Below are 24,603 nucleotides of genomic sequence, written 5' to 3' on the forward strand. Positions count from 1 at the left end.
GAAGAAGGCAGTCTGAGTCACTGAGCTCTTTGTTTTGGAGCTACTATTTTTAATAGACTATATAGAATATTCTCTTCTGTCTGCAAAGGAAATGTAAAAACCTAAAGAACATCACAGCATGGTTGTTCAAGTCAAAATGAAGAACAAAAATCAAAGAAAAATACTTGAATCAAATATTTTTATTTTATAGTTTATGGGGTTTTGGGGTTTTTTGTTTGTTTGTTTGTTTTTTTAACCAGTTGGCATTTTATAACTCCAGCTGTCAAAAGAACTGCAGATATCTTTATGTAAAATCTTGAACTATTTTGTGTACATGATTTTGGTATTTCTGTCTTCTGGAGTTTATCCCCCCTCCATCCTCCAGTCATTCACATGCTGACTGAAAGGTTGAATGCTTTGCTGCTGCAATAGGCCAAGATCATTCACACACTAAGGGCTTTTGTAGACCCTGCTAACCCAGCAGAGTTCCTTAAGTGCAACTATCCCATCCCCTCTAATTCAAGGACTCCTACCAAACTCACCACCTTTACCCATGCCAAGATCCTACATTCTCCTGTCAAAACATTTTATTCTCATGTCAAGGCTCTTGGTATGCACTCATTCCCCACATCATTATCTTTTCTTCCTTTTTGTCTGGAATGCAAGTCAGATAGCACATGACTAAGCAAAAGTTGGTGCTGTGTAGGGAAAGTGAGCTACCTCTGAACAAGTAAACATGCATTCTGGAAGCGCTACATAGCTGTATTGGTGCACCACTCCTAATTAATGTGGCAGTATATTGCTTCCCATTCCAGAGCTTGCTTATTTATCTCTGCATGGAGATTGTCATCCAGGTTTCCCTCAAAACTCATGGTTTTGAGTATCCCATTGAGTAATATTCTGTATACCATTTTGGCTATTACAGTATACAGTTTTGAGTAACCCTGGTTTTCTGTGGCCACACATCAGCCCGCCACCTGCCATTTTTCCCACAAGCCTTTTGTCTTGCCAACCACAGGAATTTTCAGGAACCTAACCCTAATGGTTGGTAAGGGAAACCTGTACGTTGTGCCATATAGACATACTCTTAATGCTACTTGTTTGATGGTCATAGCTGATGCAGTATGGGGATGTGATTCTAAATCTGCTAGTACTTTTGAATTAAAAATCCTTGCGGCTCTGGTTGAAGTCTACAAGCATGCTAACCACCGGGGGTCGGGGGGCCGCAGCGTCTCCCCGCTTCTGTTTTCACCAAAATTTGATAGAATTCTACCCCCTGATGCTTAGAACTTCTGTTAAAATTTTGGAATCATTTGGGTACAGCATTCAAAATTTTCTTGTTAAATGCAGATAGACAGGCTATGAAATTGCATCAGGTTGGCTGGAATAAGTCAAGTTCTTCATTAAATTTTATTGAATTCTAGACTAACTTTATTTTGGTGATGATTGTCCAGAAACTTTTAGCTTGGGGGGGTGGGCAATTATTTGGGCCCAGGGGCCACAAATAGGGTGTTTTGATGAGTTGTTGCAGGCTGGATCAGCAACCCATCTCCCTTCCCCCCGACAACTTGCCAGAACTCCCTGTGTGGGATGGGGGTGTGGGTAGGTGGGGAGCAGGGAAGTTGGGCGAGGCCAGGATCGTGGTGCAGGGCAGTGACAGCACAAGGCCTGGGGCAGAGCCGTGATCCTACTACCCACATGCCCCTGTGACTGCCATGGGTTCCATGGGCAGGGGCCTGTAGGGAGTGAATCACTGTTCTGCCCTAGGCCCAGGCCTGCGTTGTCACTGCCCCAAGATCCAGGCCCATATGCAGCTTCCTGCCCACCCCCCAGCTGCACACCCTGCTTGCGCGGCTCCAGGCCAGTCTCCATGGAGACCCCAGGATCTCAGGATGGCGACAGCATGTGGCTGGAGCTGGGACAGACCCCAGTTCTGCAGGCAGGGACGTGTGCAGCTGGGGCAGTGTGTGATCCACTCCCTGCATGCCCCTGCCAGGTGTTGGGGAAGAGGCACTGCCTGGGCATTAGGTCCTGGGAGCTAGCTGGGGAGGTAGGGAAAGGGAGGAGCCCTGGGGTTTATGCAGCAGAGGTTGCCTGGACGATGTAGCCCACAACTGTCCCCACAATACTCCGCGTGGAGCTGAGCCTCCTGTGCTTCTGCCCAGGTGGTGCAGCCTGCATTGCTCTCCCAGCCAGTATGCACACTTAACCAGTAGGGCCACTTGTGATGCAGCTGCAGCCGCCCAGGTGCTGCTCAGCTCCTTTCATCTCCAGCAGTGGCAGCTGCCCCTGCCCCTGCCATGCCACTCTTAAGTGGGAGGAGTCTTCAGCTAGGCGGCTCCTGCCCCAGGGCATGGGGCTCAGGCTCCCAGCTGCTTTCCACACACTCCGCCTGGCCTTTGAAAATTCTCTCTTAAAAATAATAGGTGTTAAGACTGAAGTGGGGTGGAGAGGAAGCTTTCACTCTAAATATAGCTTTTTTGGTTGTAATGAAATAAAAATCCCTATACAGACACAAAGGAACAGGTGTATGCATCAGCATGTGTTCATTAGCATCAACTAAGGAGTGCCAGTTTACACTATCAGAGGCTCTGATACATAAATTCTGGAGTAGTACAGCTTGCTTAAACCCAAATACCAAACATTCAGTGTCACAACCTGTCTACAGTTGTTGGTACAAATGTATTTTAAAGATGACATCTGGAAAAACACACTTATGTTTGAATCTGTAAACCAAACTATGCCTATTAATTTGCTTTTCCTAGGTATCTATTAAATTTTGGTACTGTGAGTTACTATCTTGGTTACAATGCAATGCAAGATTTCTTTCCCACTATGGCAATGAAGCCAAACCCACAGTGCAGTGACAAAAATTGCAGGAAACAGCAGGAAATATATAAGGTAAAATTCTTATTTTGGAAGGATTTTTAATAAAAAGCTTAATGCATGCTGAATATCTAATCAAATGCTGAAAACTGGTAATGTTAGTCTTTTCTCATAATGCACATTCTGCAAACGGTTTCAGGTCATGTCAAAGTGAAAAGTAGCTTGGCAAACCTTAGTCCCCAAAATAATTTTTCTCTGCAATCATTTAGGTCTTGGGCTTGCAAAGCAACTCTATAATATTCTAAATTTTGTTTCTAAAGATGTTAACATTTTTTTATTAAAATTCTGCCTGTACTTGCCTATTTTCTTTTTAAACAAAAAATAAGCCCAATCAATTGGAGGTCAAATTCATACTCACAAAAGTGAACTTTGGTCTTCCCTGATACTGTCTCATGCATACTGTGGCTCCTTTCACCCATAATTGAAGGGTATAGATACTGAATCTTCAAAGCAGCATTTTCTCCAAAAGTAAAAAGGAGAGTCCATTTTTTTAATCCGTAAACATTTTCTAAATGTCCATAAAGTAACCCATTTAAATAACATTGTTAGCTTGCTTTAGCACTCCTCTCTCAACTACGTAACAAAAATAGCAACTGCAGATTCATGGGTCTCTTTCTTTCTTTCATCTCTTCAGAAAAAAGAAGCTCTACAACCAAAACAAGTAGTAATTGAACAAGAAGAAGAAATAGTACATGAAGACAATGACTGGGGTAAGAGATTGACTTGAAAACAAATAGATACTGGCAGTGTCAGCCTTCAGTTAAAATCTTCAAATCTGAACACCATGGATTGCAGAAGAATGTTAATATTTTTTTCACATTTTTCTTTTAAACTTTTGAAAATATTTATTAGATTTTATACCTTTTAGAGGAAAAATGTCTTGCATTTAAATTTACTTGGGTGTCCCTTCTTTAAAGAATGAGCCTGAATGAGCATCCATTAACTCCCTGTCTCTCTACCCCACTAAGGACATCTCAGATAAATTTTTATTTCCCTCAAGGGCTGGATTTAAGAGCATTGCTATGCTGAAACCAAAAACACATTTCATCAAAGAATTAAACATATGCATACTTTGAAATTGTTACTTTCTAAGTATTATACTTTTAATGAAAGGAAAACTGACAAAACTTCTTTTTACTACTTAGGCATTGAGTTGGTATCAGAAGTTTCAGAAGAGGAACTGCAAGCTGCTTCTGGTCCAATCCCCAACCTTCCAGAGGGAATTACTGTAGCATATACCATACCTAATATGGTAATGTTGGCTGCCCTATTTTATACCACTTTTTGTACAATAAACATTTATGAAACTTGGAATAATTTGAAGCTAGTTTTAAGGAGCCTGAGAATTTGTTTTTATGTCAATTTGTGTTGAAGTTTAAACAAGAATTTTCCAGGTTTTTTTACATTCCAAACACCTTTTTCATAATATTTTTTTCTGTTGAAAGAAAGATGGTAGTCAGATTACAACCAAATTTAGGAATGAATTTAGAACTGGTATTTAACAGCTTTATCGTAAATCCTAATTGGAATGGTAGTCCACTGATGAACTCTAATCAGCCACACAACTGTGAATGATTTTAGGTTTAATCTTCCAGTTTGTACTCTGAAATCCTTGGATCTGGAAAAAAAAAACCAAGATACAAATTAAACCTCATTTTATTTTTTCCCCTTTTGCCAATAGGAAGAGAATGCTGTAGCTGAGGAAACAGTGGCAGAATCAGAGGAAAGCCTGGAAGAACTCATGGCCAAAATGAAGAACATATAGATAAAAGAAATATCAAATTGGATGTTTTGGACCTTGAGAGATCAAGAAATATTGCAAGATATATTTGAGGAAATTAAACTCCTATGAGAACAGTTTTAAAACTTGAATTTATGGTAAAAGTGCTGTCTGTCTTACTGACACAGATAACACTATCTCAGTTTTCTATATTTATATTCTACTGTCCACTTGCGTTTGATGTTAAAAGTTGTGCTCTTATTAGCTGTTATGTCTCAGCCGTGTCAGAATCCAGATCCACAACAGAAAATTAAAGGTGGTAGATGAACTGACAAAAACAATGTTAAGTATAGTACCCATAAAAATATACTTTGCTACCTGGACTATTTGGAGATGGAGTAACCTTGGGTAAATCAAGTGGCTTAGGGCAGATAAGTCTGTCATGTTGCCAAGTTCAAATCCAAGTCCAATAAACCATAGTTGTAAATGTCCAACTGGCTGCTGTTTAATGACCTGTGTAGTCTCTGTTCTCATTACGACTTTGCTGTACATGTTTTTGAGCCTTAAATTTTACTTAAACAATTTGAAGGATAGAGTATCCATCTCCTGGGTTTTGTCAGTTTGTATAATATCTTCATTTATTCTAAAACGTGTACACTTTTTGTTTGAGAGTGTGCTTTAAGCATGTGTTTGTTCGGTAAGTTTGTTGTTAGGTTCCTGACCTAACAAACCAAAACAGATGTCTTATTTGGTCATAACTACAGCTGACAGCCATGTGTTTACATGTTAAATCCTTGTGATTAGTTGCTGAAAAAACTTTGTACAGGAACTGTCAAAACTCTTTTTTGTTACCCTATACAAGTTAATTTAATCTAACAGTAGTAGTTGATTTTAGAATAATACCTAACCCAAGCTTGTATATGCAAAACTTGATTCTAAACCCAATTAACAGGGTCCAATTTTAGGGCTGCAAGTCACTCAGTTTAAGATGCTACTTACTTTACAAATAACGCAAAGTTAATACAGTACAATAATTTTGAACTTTCATGTCTTCAATAGCAAATCGGTGCAAATTATCCTTCATGTCTGCATGTTTGATAGTGTTGGTACTGTTCTGCAAGTTAAACTCAGTGCTGAAGTACCATTCTTACAAATTGTCTCTTAAGCATTAATAGGATGCAGTACTTGAATCTAAATATATGTTCCTGCTTGCAGTGAATACAAAGAGGCAACAGTTGTAAACTTCAAAACCTGTTTGTTTTCCTTTATAAATTATAGTAGGTTAAGGTAACTTGTTAGCAGCCCCTTTTGAAAACAATAGGTTTTTGTTGGCCCTGTGTATAACTGGAAGATTAAATTAGCTTGCATTCCCTTTGGGAAAGGCCAAAACCAAAACTGAGAAGTGGTTGCTGGAGCGGGGGGCGGAAATCACACATGTACAGGGGCTTTTGTCTTGAAGAATGAAAACTGGGCACATACTTGATGCTGAAGCTAATTTCCAGCAAGATTCTTAATTGCATCTGCCAAAAGGAAATGGGAATGATTTGGTCAGCATTCAGCTGCTACCCACATGGCTGACACCTTTATACAGGCCAAATATTACGTTATATCACATACACAGATTTATGAAGTAACTAATTAATACACAACAAATGACTCGTTATTTATTCAGTGTACATAAAACTTTCTGTTAATACATTTACCTCTTATTTGCCTCTTTCAAATTGCAACAGTATTAGGTAGGATTATAATGTTTAAAAGACATTTTGAAGGGAATTGCATACCAGTATTTAAAGCTAATTAAAGTCTAGAAGGGTCTTTGATTCTATTTTTGATGTGCAATGGAACTTTTTTAACAGTTGCAATTTCTTTTAAAAAATTAATGTACTAGTGTAGTAGAACCACGCACTTTCATTAAGTGGGAAGATTTTAATGGACATTTCTGATTTTTCCCCCCTCCCAGCAACTTAGTATGTTAGACAAAGCAGGAATATACAGCTTTTAGTCTTACTTTATTCATTTATTTAAAGGTACAAAATATAATATCAGGTGTTACAATTTTAACAGTAAATCTGAGAAATTAGATCTTGCTATAGAACTGTCCTATTAAATTAGCGCCGATACACTGAGATAATCTGTTTTGATGTGGAGCTCTCCAGTACACGAGTGTTACAATATTTAATAAATTACGTCAATTTTGGCTCTTATCTGATATACAGTTCGTCTCATTTTATGCACATGATGCACAAACTACGTTGCTGGAGCTAATTTGCCTAAGGGGTAGATTATCCATCTCTAGAAAAGTAACACTCCAATTAAATCTTGTTAACACAGTCATACAATGATACCAGATTGGAGTGCATTCAGAGGGAAGTGGTGACAGCTAAAAGTTTGGGAATTCAATCCATGGGAAAGCTTTTAAAATGGCACTGTACATCTTAAAGAAAAGAAAAAGTGAAAAGCTGGTTCATAATATAATGTCAAACCGAGAACAAAATGTTCAGAGGAGAAAGACAGATCATGCATGACAATTCAATACCTAATAAATATTCTACCCAAAGACATGATTATACAGGGACTAAGGAGGAAGATAATTTTAGGCTGTGGTTTTGGGAAAACAGGTTTGGGGGGCGGTTTATATTAGACAAGTCTTCTAAAGAAATTGGTCAAAATATATAAAGAAATACAAATGTGGTAGAAAAATCCTGCTTTGATAGCAAAGACATATGAAATATAATAGATCACAATTTTTATTAGAGATGCTGCAATAACTTCACACTTGTGGTTTCCAACTAAATCTTAATCAGTAATGGCAGTTTTGATATTGTACACTCAGTTGTAGTTACATAAAATTGTCTTTTCCAAGTTATATCCTACCCTAAAATAGCATGCTCTTTCTAGTTAGAACCAGGGCTGAAGGAAGTTTAGTTAAATTTTAGTGCCTATTTTAAAGGGAAAAGTGTATTTTTTGGAAAAGACAATATCCTTCTTGGATATCAGTCTCTGCTACTTAAATTTAGGTGAACACACAGATTATGACTTTGTGAAACATAATACTGATGCTTCAAAGGATTCCAATAATCGCCAAAAAAGTGCGTATCTTTAAAAAAAAAAGTCCATTTAATTTACTGTATTTATTCATAAATAAGCAGGAAGAAACTTTAAAATGATCCATGACGGTATCTGGCTTAGAAGGATGCACACAAACATAAGATTATTAATTTACTGTTGTTCACTGGGCATAAAATATTCCCTAATTCTCTTGCTGATTAATAACAAACATATTCAAATACTGGAGGCTGTAGTGTAAGCAGTTTCATTAAACTGACTTAAATATTTATCTACAATTAACTCTTCATCTTCTCTGTAGTTTCTCACTAAAAATAACTGGATGTGACATTTAAAAAAGACTCAGTGGGCTAACTTAGTGTTCCCAGTAACTATCTTAGAAAAAGAAACTCAAAGGTTTCCTGGTAAGAGAACCATTTCCTCAAACCAAAATATCAACAAATGAAGGTTTGCATTCTCCTCTGGGCAAAAGTGACTCACAAAATTACTGTGAATCTACAACAATTTAAACTGCTCCTGAAGAGGTAGAAAGCAACAGTAATCAAACTGCATAAATGCTGAAGTGTGGAAATAGGAATAGACGACTTATCTACAACTAGTACCTGTTTTATTGACTGCACCCCGCGACTTGCAGTAAGAGGTATTTTTCTGGTATCAGCCACAGTTTGAATAAGCAAGACTATGGACAAGCATTCATTTTTACCATTGTGAATTTCTGGGAAGCAAGAGGGGAGAAAATGGGTGTTCCAGCCTGCAGCTGCCGCATCTCCTTCTCCCTTTGCTTTCCCCAGCATGGTTAAAGGGTGCTGCTCTGTTCCTCCTGGTCCCTGGGGAAGACTGGAATAGCCTCCACTCCCCACACTACCTGGATTGAGGTGACATCAAGCTAGGGAAGGGGCAGGGAGCTTTTCCTTGCCACTCTGTTCCTCCATGTCCCTGAGACGAAAGGAGCAGCAGCTGCTCCCCAGACTGGGTTCAGCCAGGCCTGGGGAACACACAGGAAACCTTTCCCTGGCTCCACTTCGTCTCCAGGAATAAAACAGCCGAAGCATACAGGCACTCATTCCTGCACCAGAAACTCTTGCATAGGCAAGAATTTCCTTACTGAAAGAAGCTCTCTCCCCCAGATAGAGCCTGTTACCTGCAGGAGAAACTGCAGAACTGCCTCCGTGGTCCCCATTTCTGCCACTAGGGATGTAGCTACTATCTAAGCCTAAAGCTATGGCTACACAGTCACCCAAGCGAGCCCAGGACCACAACAGAGAAATAAACCCTATTCATGCCCAAACCACAAATTAAGTAATAAAGATGGTTTCGGAGAGCATTGGAGAGATTTGGAGCAGCCCTGAATATCACCCAACACTTTGCTCAGAGTATCAGGACAGTGTGGGCTTCTGGTGTGTGCCCTGGATCTGCCTATACTGCCTAAGTTTTGAGTTTGGGGATATGCACGCACTTAATCTGACAAGCAACACAAATGGCATATATGTAACAGAAGATACCAACTCCATGTACAATGGTCCACAAAAACAGCATGAATGAAGATAAATTCAATTAAACCTTGTGTTCATATTATCAGTCGTCATGGTTTTTTACCAAATAACACCTTCATCTCCAAAGGCTGCTTAAACTAATTTTGATTTCCTCATTGTTTAAGGTTGTCTCTGTTAGTATTCAGTTTCTTTTTGTGCCTTTTTGCATCACCTCTGTCCATGTTCTAGGAAAACATTTGGTGATAATGCACTTTTTAAACTGAATGCGTCTCCACTGGATGAGTGTCGGGATGCAGTTTTTCCTCCTATCAACGAAGTCTCTGCTTCTTTTATTTCCATGGCTCTCTTGTACAGTTCAGCTGCTTTCTCAAAATCTCCACCTTCATAACTTTGATAGAGAAAAAGTAAAATCAAATTTGATTAAAACATCCCATGCTAACTCAATCCTGTAGAAGTTTACAAGTCACATGCAATTAATTAAAATTGCCAACAATAAATATAGATTAGGCTCCACATTTTCTACTAAATACACTGATGCTACACTTGATCTGAGCCTACAAGTGATCAGCCTACACGTGATCTTAGCCCACAAAAGGCTGAGAAGCATGTGCTCAAAACAGCCATTTGTTTATTTAAGAGTGGTTTGCCTTGTTGGGAGAATATGGCGAGAGCTACATGCTTACCTTAGCACAGCTAAGTTTTTTAGTGTTTCTCCCACACGAGGATGCATACGACCAAAGCTGTCTTCATAAATCTTTAATGCACGCTCATACAGAGGTAAGGCTTCAGTTCGCTTTTTCTTTTGGTAGGATGGGAAGAGAAGACTAAATTAAAAATTGGTTATTTAAATAGGTATATTACACTTACTGACTTGCTTTTACAAATATTAGAAACATTCCCCATCTTTTAATTTCAAAACTCAGCTCAAATTGAGTATAAGTTGCATGTCTAGGTTTTAGATAAACATCTGTAATGTCTTAAGAATCTTAACGTAACGTTACAGACCCCTGTCCAGCACACGGAAGGCAATATAATGTCAAAGCAAAGTATAATCTGCTAAAAGTTTAGTTTACTGCTCTGGAGACTAAGGAATGAAGCTGATAACATTTCTCTTTAACCTATTTTAAGTTTGTCTACAAGTGCAGCTTTATCAGACCTCAAACACTATACAGAGCCACACTTGTTCAACATAGCTCCATCAAAGATGAGCACCATCATATCTGTATGTAGCGCTTTGTCTGAGACTATTACACCAGTGCTCGCACATGATGCTTTGACACCATGCTGCTAAAAATGCCTTTTACATTTAGTTTAAACCAAAAGGTCCTGATTTGGGGATATTTCTATGATTCCAAATAAAATTAATAAATAAATCACATTTTGCTTACTAAGTTTCCTCTGCTAAGTAAGCTCTTTCAGTTACTTTAAATGGAAATTCTATAAGGATTTTTTTAAATGGAGTTAAATGTCTTTAATATCTAAAATTGTTGAAATATTGAACAATGAAACAAATGCATATGACAGAAAAAAACCTACCATCTGACAATAAAGGACAGCTAGGTTTACCAAGGCAGTAGCTACACTAGGGTGCTTTGGACCAAATGACTTCTGCCGGATTTCAACAGTCAACTCGTATAGAGGTACAGCCTTGTCAAGTTTTCCCTGGAAAATAAATCAGTAGAATCATACACCCATTTGATTACAGCCAACATAGTTTTCATAGACATTAGGGCTGGAAGGGACCTCGGAAGATTCGAGTCCAGCCCCTTGCCCCAGGGGCAAGAAGTCAGCAGGGGTCATAGGATCCCAGCAAGATAAACATCAATTTTTCTCTTGAAGACATTCAAAGTAGGTGCTTGAACCACCTCTGGCAGCAGTCTGTTCCAGACCTTGGGGGCTCAGACAGTAAAGAAGTTCTTTATGTCCAGCCTGAAACGGTCTTGGAGGAGTTTATGACCATTCAACCTTGTCATCCCTTGGAGTGCTCTGGTGAACAAACATTCCCCCAGATCCTAGTGAGCACCCCTTAGAAACTTATATGCAGCCATCAGATCACCCCTGAGCCTGCGCTTTTCCAGGCCGAAGAGTCCCATAGCTCTCAGCCTCTCATCATAAGGTCTGTTTTCCTGCCCTCTGATCACGTGCGTGGCTCTCCTCTGCACTCTCTCAAGCTTCTCCACATCCTTTTTGAATTGTGGAGCCCAAAGCTGGATGCAGTACTCCAGCTACGGCCTCACCAAGGCCGAGTACAACAGGAGAATGACTTCCTAGGATTTGCTTGAGAAGCACCTAGGAACATAAGCCAGCGTTTTGCTCACTTTACTAGCAGCAGCATCACATTGCAGGCTCATGTTCATCTTGTGGTCAATTGTGACCCCCAAGTCCCTTTTGCCCGTAGTGCTAGCCAGCGTAGCACCGCTGAGCCTATACGGATGTTGCAGGCTTTTCTTCCCAAGGTGGAGAACCTTGCATTTTTCAGTGTTAAACACCATCAGGTTCTTGTCCACCCATTTTCTGAGCCTGTCAAGGTCAGCCTGGATCACCCTCCTGTCTTCAGGTGTGGTTGCTTTGCCCCAAAGTTTGGTGTCAATTGGCAGACTTGGCCAGTCCACTTCTGACTCCAAGGTCCACATCATTAATGAAGATGTTGTATAGGTCCAAGGACAGAGCCTTGAGGGACCCCACTGGTCACAGGGCACCACAACGATTGACTTCCGTCAACCACCACCCTCTGGGTCTGACCACGGAGCCAGTTCCCCAGCCAGTGGATCATGGTGGACCCGAGGCCGCAGTTGGCCAGTTTTGCCAAGAGATGATCATGGGACATGAGATCAAAGGCTTTTTTAAAGTCAAGATATATGACATCAATCTCCTCCTGGGTTGGCCCTAGCAGCTTTACCTGGAGTCTTAGGGGCCTCCTGGGGCTCCAGCGGCAGCAATCCAGGTGCATGGAGCCTGGTCAGCAGTTGAAGCATGGCTCTTCAGGGCCAGGTTCAGGTTTCAAGAGGCACGCACTACCATCACATGCGCCACCCACTTTTTTACCACACACTATTTTTTTATACCAGCAAGGATCAGGTCCCTTATGGCTCCCCTACTGTCTGCCCCTGGCACGCCAACATATTCCAAGCTGAGGTTGCGGGTGTTTTTGACACACTGCCCCAAATATTGCTGACCCTTGCACCAGCATCTAATTTAGGAGAGAATTTTTTAAAGGCTTCCAATTCATTTCTGTCAGTCAAAATTATTTCTCCTTTGTTTGCACTAGTACTCCCCAACCTGCCACAAGTGGTAAAGAAGAATGTTTGTTTTCAACACAGAAATAGAAACATATAATTAAAAAAATACCATCTAAGACTCACTTTTCAACTAGTTTTATTGTAGACTTAAATTTTGTTCTACTCCAGATTTGAATCTGTAACCTCCTTTATATCTGATTTATGGGGCATAGTGTTTTTGTTTTATTTTTTCCCCCTGGGGAACATGTTTGGGTTTCCAAAGTACCCTTAGATCTTAAGTCTACAGCTTTCTGTTTCTTCCAAGCATCACTATTCATAGCCTTATGTCATAAGAACTGTAAATAGAGTCAACAATTAGTCTATGGTGAGTAAATCTCTACAGTCAGGTATCTGACTCTGGTCCATTTTGTTCTAGTTTCCTGCACTCATTTCTTCTACATTTCAGCAATGCCCATTTATTACGAGTATAGCAGTGCTCTTGCAGAATTACACTTCTGGTGGTGTTGGCAATAGCAACCTGAAGTGGAAAGAGGTCATCTGATTCAACTATGTTATGATTTTTTTCTGCTAGTACCTTTAGTAACAGCTACTGTGTGAGAGCACAGGAACAATCTAGCCCAGAGATCATCTTATAACATTCTTCTAGTTATAAGAATGGCAAAATGCAGGAGCACTCAAGAAAATTGTTAAGTCGTTTGAATTAAGTTTAAACAAAAGGAAATGTTACAGTTTATATAGAGAGCACTGAATGTCCAAAGGCAGATTATTAAAAGTGTTAAAAGGTAGGGATTCTAATATTAATTTATTAAAAAGGCTGGATGAGCCAAAATCTGACACCTAGTATTTGCAAAGCATAAAGCACAAAAACGGGTTATTGCTCATTCTAGTAGAACTGATTTTTGAGGTCTCTTCCATCCTTACTTCTTTATGAAATTTATAAGCAGCACCAAAATGACTGGCTATGTTTCACTGAGCTGACACAGCTCCATGCATCGTTATTTATCCAGAGGCTGCCTTCTTTGTTACTCTGCAAGCTGCTGCCAAATCTATAATAAATTCTCAGCCAACTGATATGCTTCACATGTAACAGTCAGAATAATTCCCAAGGGTCAAAACCATCATCTCTGCCCAAGGGTGCATTTGAACAAATTCCTGCTCAAGGATACAGTATGCAGAGGAATTCAAATAGAGCTGTGGAAAAAAAAATACGCTGACAATGGCCATAACACTGGCAGCACATTTTTATTTGTGGTAAATATTTATAAATAAGTTAATGTGCATCATAAAGAAAAGCCAATGGGGCCGCATCCCCATGAGCAGGGGCATGCAATTGCCTTGGTGAAAAAAGCAGTGGCACAAATTCATGCTGCTGTTTTTTGCCCCGGCAAATGCCCCTGCATGTGGGGTTAGCCCAGGGAAAAATACTCCAGGTGGGGCAGGGGAGGCTGAGGCCAGCACCTGGGCTGGCCCCAGCAGCTTTACCTGGAGTCTTAGGGGCCTCCTGGGGCTCCAGCGGCAGCAATCCAGGTGCATGGAGCCTGGTCAGCAGTTGAAGCATGGCTCTTCAGGGCCAGGTTCAGGTTTCAAGAGGCGCGCACTACTATCACATGCGCCACCCACTTTTTTACCCCACACTATTTTTTTATACCAGGATTTTCTGGTATCAAAATTTGGCTCGGTGCTGCAAATAAGCAGTGCAGAGAACCAAATCACAATTGTGGGATGCATTTTGTGGCTCGCGTGGACATGGCCTGTGTGTCCTATACATTAAGACAGCAATTAAAACGGCTTATCTTTAGGTAATGATTGCATTAATTTTTTAATGATCTGCAAAAATATATATATCCACTTACCATCTTTTTATAGAGTACCGCAAGGTGTTTCACAGTGTAAGCCAGGGAGGGATGATCAGGGGCTAGTGCTCGCCTCCTAATGTCTAAAGCCCTTTCATAGAGTTCCTCAGCTTTATCGTAGTGTTTCTTCTCATTGTACAGAGCTGCCAGATTGTTTAAGGATTGTGCACAGTCTGGGTGGTCTGGTCCTAACACCCGTTCTCTCATCTCCAGGGAGCGCTTCAGAAAAAGTTCTGCTGTCCTACAAAACAAATCCACGCAGCAGTACTTCAAATCTGTTCAAAATCTATGAAACCCATTAAATGCAACTGACCTGGCCTCAGTATCTGCAGAAGTGTTAATACTGTCTAACAGAAATTTCAGGTTGTGAAGTAAATGTAGCACAGCAGTTCAGAGGAACAGGCCTAGTGAATAATTGAGCAACCAACTCAAGAAAGCCAGTTATTAAAGAATAGTATTTTGTTGAACTTGCAGGTAACTAGGCAATCATTCAGCTCCAAGAGTAGGAAAGCAACATCCACACTTTATTCTAGGCAGGTACATATTCTGCTTATATTACACTGGCTGAGTCAGATGTTCATTTCTACCAGTAAGAGTTTCGTGACCGTATAAATTAAGGGCTAGAGCTGCAGCATACATACATGTTCCTGCCCCGTGTCTGGAGAGCTGCACAGGCAAGGTCTCAAGCCGGAAGGCACTACAGGGCTTTTGTCTAGGCCACCCCTTTCTCAGACAACCTGTCCTCTCCCCTGCCTGGGAAGAGGGGCAGGCGGTCAACAGACAGTGCTCCCACAAGGGCTGCACAGGGTGATCTAAAACCATAGGCACCAAGAAATGGGGCCAAGGACAACTCTCTCTACCCTGGGGCCTGGCTTCCTGGCTTTTAAATCGCCTGGCTGCCCAGCTGGATGGTACATGCAGTATTTAGAGCCCAGGGCTGGGATCCTCCTAAGACTCCAGGAGTTCTCCAGCCCTGCACCCACCTCTGCTATACTTCTCAGGTTTGAACTAGAGAAGTGCACCAGACAGCAGCTCTTCTGCAGCAGTATGAACCCTCTGGGGGCTCCAAGAGAATTCTGCATCAGAAGAACACCCCTCCTACCCTCTGCCTATCAGGTGGTTAGCAGGACAGAGAGCAGGGTCCCCAAAGGGCTTCTTGATAGCCTGCTCAGGGGTTGTCTGCCAGTGCTCTCCTTCCCTCTCTCTCTCTCTCTCTCTCGAAAGAAGGTACAGGAGCAAACTATTGTGAGTAGGTATCTCTCTCTCCCAAGAGAAACATACAGACATTCAAGTAAGATTGGGAGAAAGAAAAATCTTCCTCATTAAGTAACCATGCTATCTTTTTGCAGGAGAGCTATTTTTATCAGCAAGAAATCTCTTGAACATCTGTACAGCAATCTTTTTTGTGCTGGAAGAAAGCCTTGTATATGTGGACATCATCTTTTGAATGTTCCCATTTAGTCTTATTCATTCCACTAAATATGTAAATAGTCCTTACTCAAGTGAGTAGTAACACAGGCTTCAATGCAACTTCTCTCATGAATCAAGTTTTGCTATCAGGTAGAGCAATTATGGATGTAGAGAATCGGTAAATAGCTATTAGAATGTACCATTCTTTGCAAACAATTTCAAAGATTGCAAAATAAATTATAATGTCTCTCTACATAGTGGAGAGACCGGGATAGGATCTCATATGTGCTAGATCGGGGTCAGCAACCCCTGGCATGCGTGCCAGAGCATGACATGCAGGGCCATTTTGTTTAGCATGTCATAGCTGGCCTGGGCTCTGGGCAACTGCTGCTGGCCACGAAGCCTAGGCTGTTCACAAGCAGGCAGCTGGGAGGCTGCAAACAGCTACACCAGGGTCCATGGCAGTGGTGGCTGCACATGTGCCTTGGGGCGCATGTATAGCTGCCACTGCCATGGAGCTGATGCCAGGGCTCCAGACCTCAGTGCAACTGTTTGCAGCCTCCCAGCTGTCTGCCACAGCTGAACCGGGCTATGGGCAGCTGCAGGAGGCGGCGAGCAGGCTGCAAACAACTGCACCAGGGTCTGGAGCCCCAGCACCAGCTCATAGCAGCAGCAGCTGTACAGATGACTCGGGGCACACAGCCAGGAAGCAGCCTGGGGCAGTGCAACCCTGGCCCCTCCCCTGCTGTCCACCTGGAGGCACACATGCACCTGCCACCAGCAACAAGGACCAGGCCCCTCATGGGTCCCCTGCCATCTGCCTCCAGCACGCCAAGTGAAGGCATGGGTGGAGATTGGGGTGTTTTTGGTACTCCAGCCAAAAATGTTGCCGACCCCTGGGCTAGATTCTAACATGCTATAGATCAGCATAGCTCCACTGATATCAACAGAGATATGTTAACTTACATGTTATGATCTGTCCCAACATGATGAAGAGGGAATAGTTCTTTCCGAAGTCCCTTTTTCAAGTGTTTGAAAATGGTCAAACTTATGTAATTTTTTTAGCTACTTTTGGCTGTATGTTAATATGACATTTGTTTTACAATAGGCCTATGACAAACTAAACAGTCCCCATATAATCCCTGCAGCATTCATTTCAACTGGGCAGCTTGTCATCCTGACAAATCCTATATAACCTTGTTCCTGAAGGGGTCCGTTTAATAAACTGAAATTATTCATTTCATATCAGAGATAGAATGACTATTCATATTCAAAAGATAGTTTCAATCCTAGCATTCTCATGCAGGAACCAAAGATGCTTTCCCTTCATAAACAGAATTAAATTGATAATAGGAGATAAAACTGAAGCTCCTTTCTGTTATTGCTTTTCTTTCAGTTGCACCACACCATCCCAAAATATCCCTTGAAAGCTCCATTTCAAAAAACAACTCAAACCTTCAGGGGACCTTTGCTAGAAGATGGTGCATGATTTGTTTATATAAATGTATAAAACATGCACAAGCGACAATGTGGAACACAAAATTATTTTACACGATAATTTATACAAATATGTTAGCTCTTAATAATAAAACTGACTTGAATGCGTAACAGGTAAGCCAGTACAAAATAGCTGTGGTGGAGAAATCCTTTCAGGTAAGTTAAATGTTGTTTTTGGTACCTCGTTTATACCTCTCTGTCATTTTACACTGCATCAAGTGCCCAGATCAGTGTTTCCAAAATTTCTGATACCTGGGACACACTTTCCCCCCCAGATTTAAATTGGTGGCTCACTTCAGTCACCAGTCCGCAGGCCAGATTCAATTTGTAGCCCCAGTCTAGCATCACAGAGATAGTTTGGCTGGGGCCCCATCCAGCCCCACTAGGCTAAACTAGCCACAGCCCAATTCAGTTAATTTTACATGACATACTTCCACCACTCCCACAGCACATTAGATAATCTCTGGGCCAGATATTGATGCAAAGATGTTAGCATTATATACAAACATACACACTTTAATCTATTCATAACCCTTTACAACACTAGCATTTGAATATGAAATATTTGCTCTATGAAAAATGTCCTGCTGTTAGAGAGAGAACACTATAAAGCTGGCAGATACAATAGGGAACCATTATAAAAGGCATAAATAAAAACCTGTAACACACCTTAAGTAGCAGCACTTAGAATATTAAACCCAGGGGGTACATACATACATGCGCTTTACGGCGGAGTAGACTAATTAACTGAGGGACAGTACTATCTTACGATGGAATAACTACACTAAAATGCACATGTAGACAGTGACAGAAGATGGCTGAGACATGAGGTTGCTAAAGCATGGGGGCTGCCTGATACTTAGTCACATGGCTCTGCGCTCTCAGAACCCTCATGCCCCAACCAACCCCTCCACTGCCTGATGCTGCTACCAGGACCCTGGGCAGTCCCCCCTGCTCCCTGCCAGGCCAGGGCTGCTCTGCCTTGGCTTAAATTGCCGCTGCCCCAGGTACACATGTAGATGCTGCACCAGGGAGCAATTTCCTCTGGCTCAAACAGCTTCAGAGTTTATTGCATTGCGTTAATTGCACATGTAAATTCACCCAGGAAGTGCAATGGCTTGCTAAATATCCATGTTAATGGTGGTCACTGCACATTGGCCCGGGTAATACTGGGAAGTCTCATAACAAAAGCGATAAAAGAAATTGGATAGGACGCTGCGTTTAGTATTTGGTATGTTTAAGCTTAGCACTGAGAATTCTGCAGGTGGTTCCACATAACATGCTTTTTTCTTGATCCAAAAAGACAATCAATAGATTTGTTACAACACTACTTACTCCAGATTATTCTGCAGATAGTAGAGAACTCCGAGCTCATTGAGGGTTCGTGCATTATCTGGCGTGTCCTTGCCTAAGGTGAGCTCTTCCAACTGAAGGGCTCGTTGACGAAGAAGAGCAAATCCACACTAAAGCAAAGCACAAGATAAGGAAAATCCATCACTATTGTATAAAAAAGTTTAATGCATATCATTGAAACTCACTTCTGTGCAGAAGAACTTCAGAAGGTCTTTGCACTACAGGGGTCCCATTTTTATCCCTGTTTTGAGAGCAGTGACACACAGGACTCCTGCTTGCCAAATTTCACCCATAATATTTCATCCAAATGTCATCCTTAGTCTGTTATTTCCCACTTTTATTTTCCCTGTACAATGCACTCTGGTTTTCTTAAACTTTCCAGTCTGAACCATCTGTTTAGATTATTTAACACCTCTTAATAGAATTCAAAACCCATGTCCCATTCTAAAGTTTAAATAAAACCACTGTAACACATTATTCAAGGATTTTGCTAAAAACTTTGGCATGTTAAAAGTTTGGTTACTCTTTTAATTTTCACTTGGTATTCATGAAAAAAACATTTCAGTAACGCTTAAAACACTTAAAATACTTAAACTATAGTTATAGGGCTAATAAAATGTTTGCATAACTAAAATTATTACAAAAGCTGACAAAGTAAAATCCCAGCAACCAGAATTTATTTATTTTGAAATAACCATGCTGGGAAAATGACATTTTTGTTGCTTTTCTGCAAGGCACTTGCTTGTATGACAAGCTGGATTCTTGTCATACAAACACTCCTCTCTCTTTACAAGGCAAAGATAATCTCTGACACAAGAATCCAGCTGGATACTATACATAAACAAATCAAAGGAAAATGAGAAAAAAAATGTCAAAGATGGGGGGGGGGGGGGGGGGGGGGAGGAGGGCCTTGACCTAGTAAGTATGACCAAATGTAATGATTAATGCTTTTGTCACTACTGGGATTACCCATGGCAACATGCACTTCACTGAGCAGTGTCTGTAGAAGCAGCTCTGTACTGGACAACTACAGATACCTTCTCCATTCTCATTTTACAAATAAGATCAGTGCAAATTCTGAATACCATAAAACCTGATATCTGCAGTATGTTTTTACATCCACATCTTTATATTCTAGTAATCACCAGTATACACCAGTTGCATTTATCTATCTGTAATCAATCCTACTAAAGCTGAAAAAGCATCAGTTTAGGAGGCATTTCTCTCAAACTGGTTATATCAGCCAGCAATCCTTTCAATAACCTAGAACATTTGAGCACTGAATTTATAGAACCGTTCAGACATTTAACAAAGTTACATCTTGCTTATATTTTAATTTAATAAAGTATCAGATCTTGCTTTACCGAACTGCCTTTCCGTCTTGCTGCTTTTTGTCGTATTTTAAAGGATTTCTTCCTCAGGTGTTCAGCTTGCTCATATCTGAAAAGAGTCATTTAAAACATTAGAAAGCTATACATAGCAGCAGTGTATGTAATCTGGGTAAGGTTTTCAAAAGCATTTAAGTGACATACGGTGCGCCTACCCGTGACACTTTAACGCACATTAGTCTAAATTAATGCACATTAAAAACGGCAAAGTTAGCCTATTCATGTCTAAAATTGATATCTGCAAATGCAGGCATCAAATATAGGTGCACATAATTAAAAAGTGCATTAACACTGCATACGGACTGATTTGGGACTAAATTTAGTCCCAAGTCACTCCACATGCAGCATTTTACATTTTGCAGTGTTTTAACACCTACACTTGTAGACACATGCCTAAACCTGCTTAATTTAGGCACGCTTAAATGCACATGTAGACATACCCATAGTAGCACAATTCCCCCTAAAAGTTACTGAAGCAGTTTTGAAAATCTCACCTTTCGTCAAAAATGAAAGTACACTAAATGCTTAAGACAAGACAAGGGCTAGGGTCGGAAATTACACATAGACTGGTATAAATGATTGGAAATCAGTTCAAATCTGTAACAACAGAAGTTCAGTGCACATAAACCACTTTTAAAAATGGCTAAAATGTGAGAACAACAACAAAAAAGGGCTAAAATGTGAGAACCTATTCCTTTCTTAGAAGAAAGCAAACTACTGTGGGATTAGCCTTCATTTACTGTGGATTAAGAATGTGGATGTGGATAGCTGCTGTAGAGAAGCCTACATGTGAAGCCTTACTTCACAGTAACTTATTTTATGGGTCCATGCCTTAAGTCTCCAATATTTTCCCCTCCACATGAATATTATTTTGGCCTCTGGAAACAATGGAGGACTCCTTTCTTTGGACCTTCAATATCTTGGGATATACAACAGGAAGAAGACTGGTCTCTTAAGAAGGGTCAAGAAATTTTCAGGACATTCAAGTATGTGGTGGGGGAAGGATTACAGTTAGAGAATTAGAGAATCAAATAAAAGCACTGGATTACAGTTAAGACCTTGACTCTGTCACTGACAAAGCCATTTATTTGATGTACATACAGAGTAAAGCATTTTACCTTTGTGCCTAATGGGGAGACCATTTCTTACCTCACTGGGCAATAATAAAATAAAGTAAAATGTTGTACTTGGATACACTTTGCCATTCTAGATAACAATGACATCTCCACTTAGACCTGCAAAATTCAACCTACACTCTTGTCTGGGGCTAGTACTTCAGTTCATCAGATTAGCAAAAATATAGTTAGGAGATTTTTTTTCCCTCCCATCATCACAGGCACACTGATAAAGACAGGCAAAATGATGTTAACAATGATATCTAACTCTTAGGTCATGCTGGTTCATGACTATTCTGCATGAACATTTTTAAAAAAAAAGTCTTTGGCATGTTCAATTAAAATATATACATATAAATAATACCCTTTTGGTAGGCCCCCGCTATTCGTCTCTCTCTCTCTCTCCTTTTGACACAGATATATTCATAGTTTCATAGTTTCTAGGGTTGGAAGGGACCTGAGCAGATCATCTAGTCCAACCCCCTGCCATGGCAGGAAAGAGTACTGGGGTCAAACGACCCCAGCAAGGTGTTCATCTAACCTCTTCTTAAAAACCCCCAGGGTAGGAGCCTGCACCACCTCTCTTGGAAGTTGGTTCCAGACCCTAGCTGCCCTGACCGTGAAACAGTGCCTCCTGATGTCTAACCTAAACCTACCCTCTGCCAGCTTGTGACCGTTATTCCTGGTCACTCCTGGCGGTGCTCGGGGGAACAGTGACTCCCCCAATGCCTGCTGATCCCCCAACTAGTTTATAACAAGCCACTAGATCCCCCCTCAGCCTTCTCTTGTGGAGGCTGAACAGGTTCAGGTCCCGTAGCCTCTCCTCATAGGGCCTGCCCTGCTGCCCCCTGATCATGCGAGTGGCCCTCCTCTGGACCCTCTCGATGCTGTCCACATCCCTCTTGAAGTGCGACGCCCAGAATATTGTTTTATTTATGTTGCTGACAGTTATACACATGAATTAAAATTAACTTATTAAAATTTGCAACCATAGCCATGAATAATGTAATCACTTTGATAGACTTGAACATTTTGAGAAAATGGGGAAAATAAAAATTCTGTTAATATTACTTGTTTTGTTTTTGGTACAGCGTTGCAAGTGCATCAAGTTCACGAGCAACTCTGGGGTGTTCAGCTCCATAAGCATTTTCAGAGATTTCCAGAGCCTGCTTATATAATGGCTCAGCATTTCCAAACTTCTTCCACTGCATGTAAACTCCTGCTAACTGATGAAGGGACTGGGCTACCCTTGGGTGATCTGGATCCAGCGCAGTCTCTCGGATCTCCAGAGAACGCTGAAGGGGTGCAACAGCCTGTAACAAGTAAGTTAAGAAGAAGATTATGGCAAGCAAGATTTTGTATAAAGCAGACTGGAACAGAACACTGCGTGCCATGCTCTGCTGAAGTTTCATGCTTGTTTTTACACTGGTCCAGAGATGCACTTACCTGACTGAGAAGGCCTAGGTCCTTAAGAAACCGGCCTAGAGTCTCATAAAGATCAGCCAGACAGAGCATACTTTTCTCTCCCTCACAGCTTTTTTCATATTCCTTTAGAGAGTCAAAATATTCTGCTGCCATGGAGCTCTTATCTTTCCCAACAAGCTGCCAGTAACTCAGCAATTCTGCAAAATGCCCCCTGTTGTAATAGGGAAAATATATTAGAAGTAAAATACAGAATAACAAACAAAGTACTCAGAAACCCATCCTCTCAGCTAGATTTCAGGGTGTAAGGGGTATATGCAGGCCAGATATCCTCCTTACACTAAAAAGTGTCTGCAGAACTGCTCCATGGAGGTTACTTCTGTGTAACATATAAAGGTGATTGATATATCCCCTTACTCGTCTCCCAACTGTGTTGACTCAGAATTAGAAGATAGTCCATGATAGCAGATTCACACAGGTACCCACCCCCAATGCACATCTTTACAGGACCATGGTTAAGAGTCAACAAGACAGGGTCTATCACACACAGCAGAATATGCAGATGCAGCCTACACTGAAGCATGGTTACTAGCACCATTTTACGGTTACTAGCACCAACAATTTTCTGTTGTTTTTTGGCAAAAAAAGAAGTGGAAAGGGAGGGGGAGAAAAATCTTGATTTCTTTTCAGTACTTCTTATAATAAAAAAATTGCCGAGTCCATTTGATTTGAAACAAACCATTTCACCTCTGGGAACTTGTAAGAAAAGGAAAGAAAATTAAGAGATATATTCACAGAAGAGCAGGGGCATATACAGTCCTATTCCATACCCCCGTCCTTCCATTCACTCAAAGTGGACAGCCCAAGATGATTCAAATCTAAATCTTGCACTTCCAAAACAATGCCCCAACCATTAGGTCTCAGACTATTCTGGGTAAGAAGAGCTCTCCATCTTTCCTGGTGAAGTTGTTCCATTGAATAATTAGTTGGGGTATCCACCACTGAAGCAGGGGGAGGCTGGAGCCTACATTCTTGTTCTTGATCCACTAAATGAGTGTTTTAACAAAAAAATTATCTAAACAGTCATTGGATAAATAATGAAATACTCACTGTAGCAGGCACTGGAACCCATGTCTGTCCTTCTCCACACAAGTACCCCAGCCTGTACACTAGACAGTTACTCTCATGTTTCTGGTCCAATTAATTAATCATTCCACATAAATGGCAGTGAAAAAATATTACATTTGTGTGCTGCCAATACAGAAGAGTCAATCCTGACATGTGCAGACAGCCTAGGCCGCATGTCCCCTACCCAACCCCTGGGCCTGTCAGTCACCTGTGACCTACTTTTCAGCCTCGCACATGCTCAGTCACCCACAAAACCTGATCAGGCACATGCTCAGTCTCTCTGCAGCATGACATAATCAGACTAGAAATTTCTTTGCAGGATAAGATCTGATTGGCCACTAAATTCTTATATAGGACCTGTGAAACCCCCACGGGGTGGTGGGTTGGTGGTGATTAGTTGTTGGAGGTGGGCGTTCGTTGGTCTTGTGAGTGAGGGAGAGCTGCTCGATCTGTTAGCAGAGGCTGCTATCAGCAGGGACTGCGTGACAGAGAGAGATTGGGATCTCAATCCCCAGGCCCTCTCCTCACGACCCAGCACTCGTTTTCGTATTGATTCTTCTGGCTTGTGACTGATTTTGGCACCGGTTACTGACAACGATTTGGATCATTCTTGACTACTCTGGCTACGGTTTCGGCTTCTTCCACCTGGCAATTGACCTCGGCACGGCTATGCGACCATCCGTTTGTCCACCTGGACTGGCATCACGACTCGTTCTTCATTCACCTCGTTATAGTTTCATTGTTTGTTTTGTTCCTTTGATGAGCCATTGACCAGCCCTGGGACTATTAAGTTGAGCAGCCGCCCCTAGCTCCGCCTAGGTAGCAAGGGCTCACTTAAGAACCCCGTGGGCCAACAGACCCCTCCGTTGTTTGTATTTACTGTAACTGAAGAAAGCAACTCTACCTATGCCTTCTAAGCGTAAGTCAAATAAATCACCTTTGTTTAAAACCATCACGCTTCTGTGCCTCAGAACTCCACGCCAAAAATCCCGCCTGTTCCGTGTCCAATTGCCACCGCCCGGCCGCCCAACCGTGACACCGTGAGCTTGGT

At 41.3% G+C, this 24,603-nt stretch overlaps 2 protein-coding genes across 7 annotated transcripts in view; one reads left to right on the forward strand and one right to left on the reverse strand.

Moving 5' to 3' along the window:
- Nucleotides 1–4,737, forward strand: part of UBA5 (ubiquitin like modifier activating enzyme 5) — a 17,977-nt gene extending 13,240 nt beyond the window's left edge. For all 3 annotated transcript variants that reach the window (XM_019508856.1, XM_019508858.1, XM_019508857.1), the window contains 4 exons: nucleotides 2,745–2,880; nucleotides 3,500–3,575; nucleotides 4,011–4,117; nucleotides 4,547–4,737. In XM_019508856.1, the coding sequence (XP_019364401.1) occupies nucleotides 2,745–2,880; nucleotides 3,500–3,575; nucleotides 4,011–4,117; nucleotides 4,547–4,630 (403 nt within the window). In that variant the 3' untranslated portion in view covers nucleotides 4,631–4,737. The remainder of the gene's footprint in view (nucleotides 1–2,744; nucleotides 2,881–3,499; nucleotides 3,576–4,010; nucleotides 4,118–4,546) is intronic.
- A 4,098-nt stretch (nucleotides 4,738–8,835) lies between these two features.
- The window catches only part of NPHP3 (nephrocystin 3), a 46,026-nt gene continuing 30,258 nt past the window's right edge, over nucleotides 8,836–24,603 (reverse strand). For all 4 annotated transcript variants that reach the window (XM_019508853.1, XM_019508852.1, XM_019508851.1 and 1 more), the window contains 8 exons: nucleotides 22,449–22,638; nucleotides 22,074–22,315; nucleotides 19,864–19,939; nucleotides 18,482–18,609; nucleotides 14,240–14,480; nucleotides 10,684–10,809; nucleotides 9,831–9,946; nucleotides 8,836–9,535 (listed from right to left, as the gene is read on the reverse strand). In XM_019508853.1, coding sequence (XP_019364398.1) covers nucleotides 9,355–9,535; nucleotides 9,831–9,946; nucleotides 10,684–10,809; nucleotides 14,240–14,480; nucleotides 18,482–18,609; nucleotides 19,864–19,939; nucleotides 22,074–22,315; nucleotides 22,449–22,638 — 1,300 coding nt within the window. In that variant the 3' untranslated portion in view covers nucleotides 8,836–9,354. The remainder of the gene's footprint in view (nucleotides 9,536–9,830; nucleotides 9,947–10,683; nucleotides 10,810–14,239; nucleotides 14,481–18,481; nucleotides 18,610–19,863; nucleotides 19,940–22,073; nucleotides 22,316–22,448; nucleotides 22,639–24,603) is intronic.

This window comes from Gavialis gangeticus, unplaced genomic scaffold (genome assembly GCF_001723915.1).
Source record: "Gavialis gangeticus isolate Ggan-Ray unplaced genomic scaffold, GavGan_comp1, whole genome shotgun sequence".
Lineage (NCBI taxonomy): Eukaryota > Metazoa > Chordata > Crocodylia > Gavialidae > Gavialis > Gavialis gangeticus.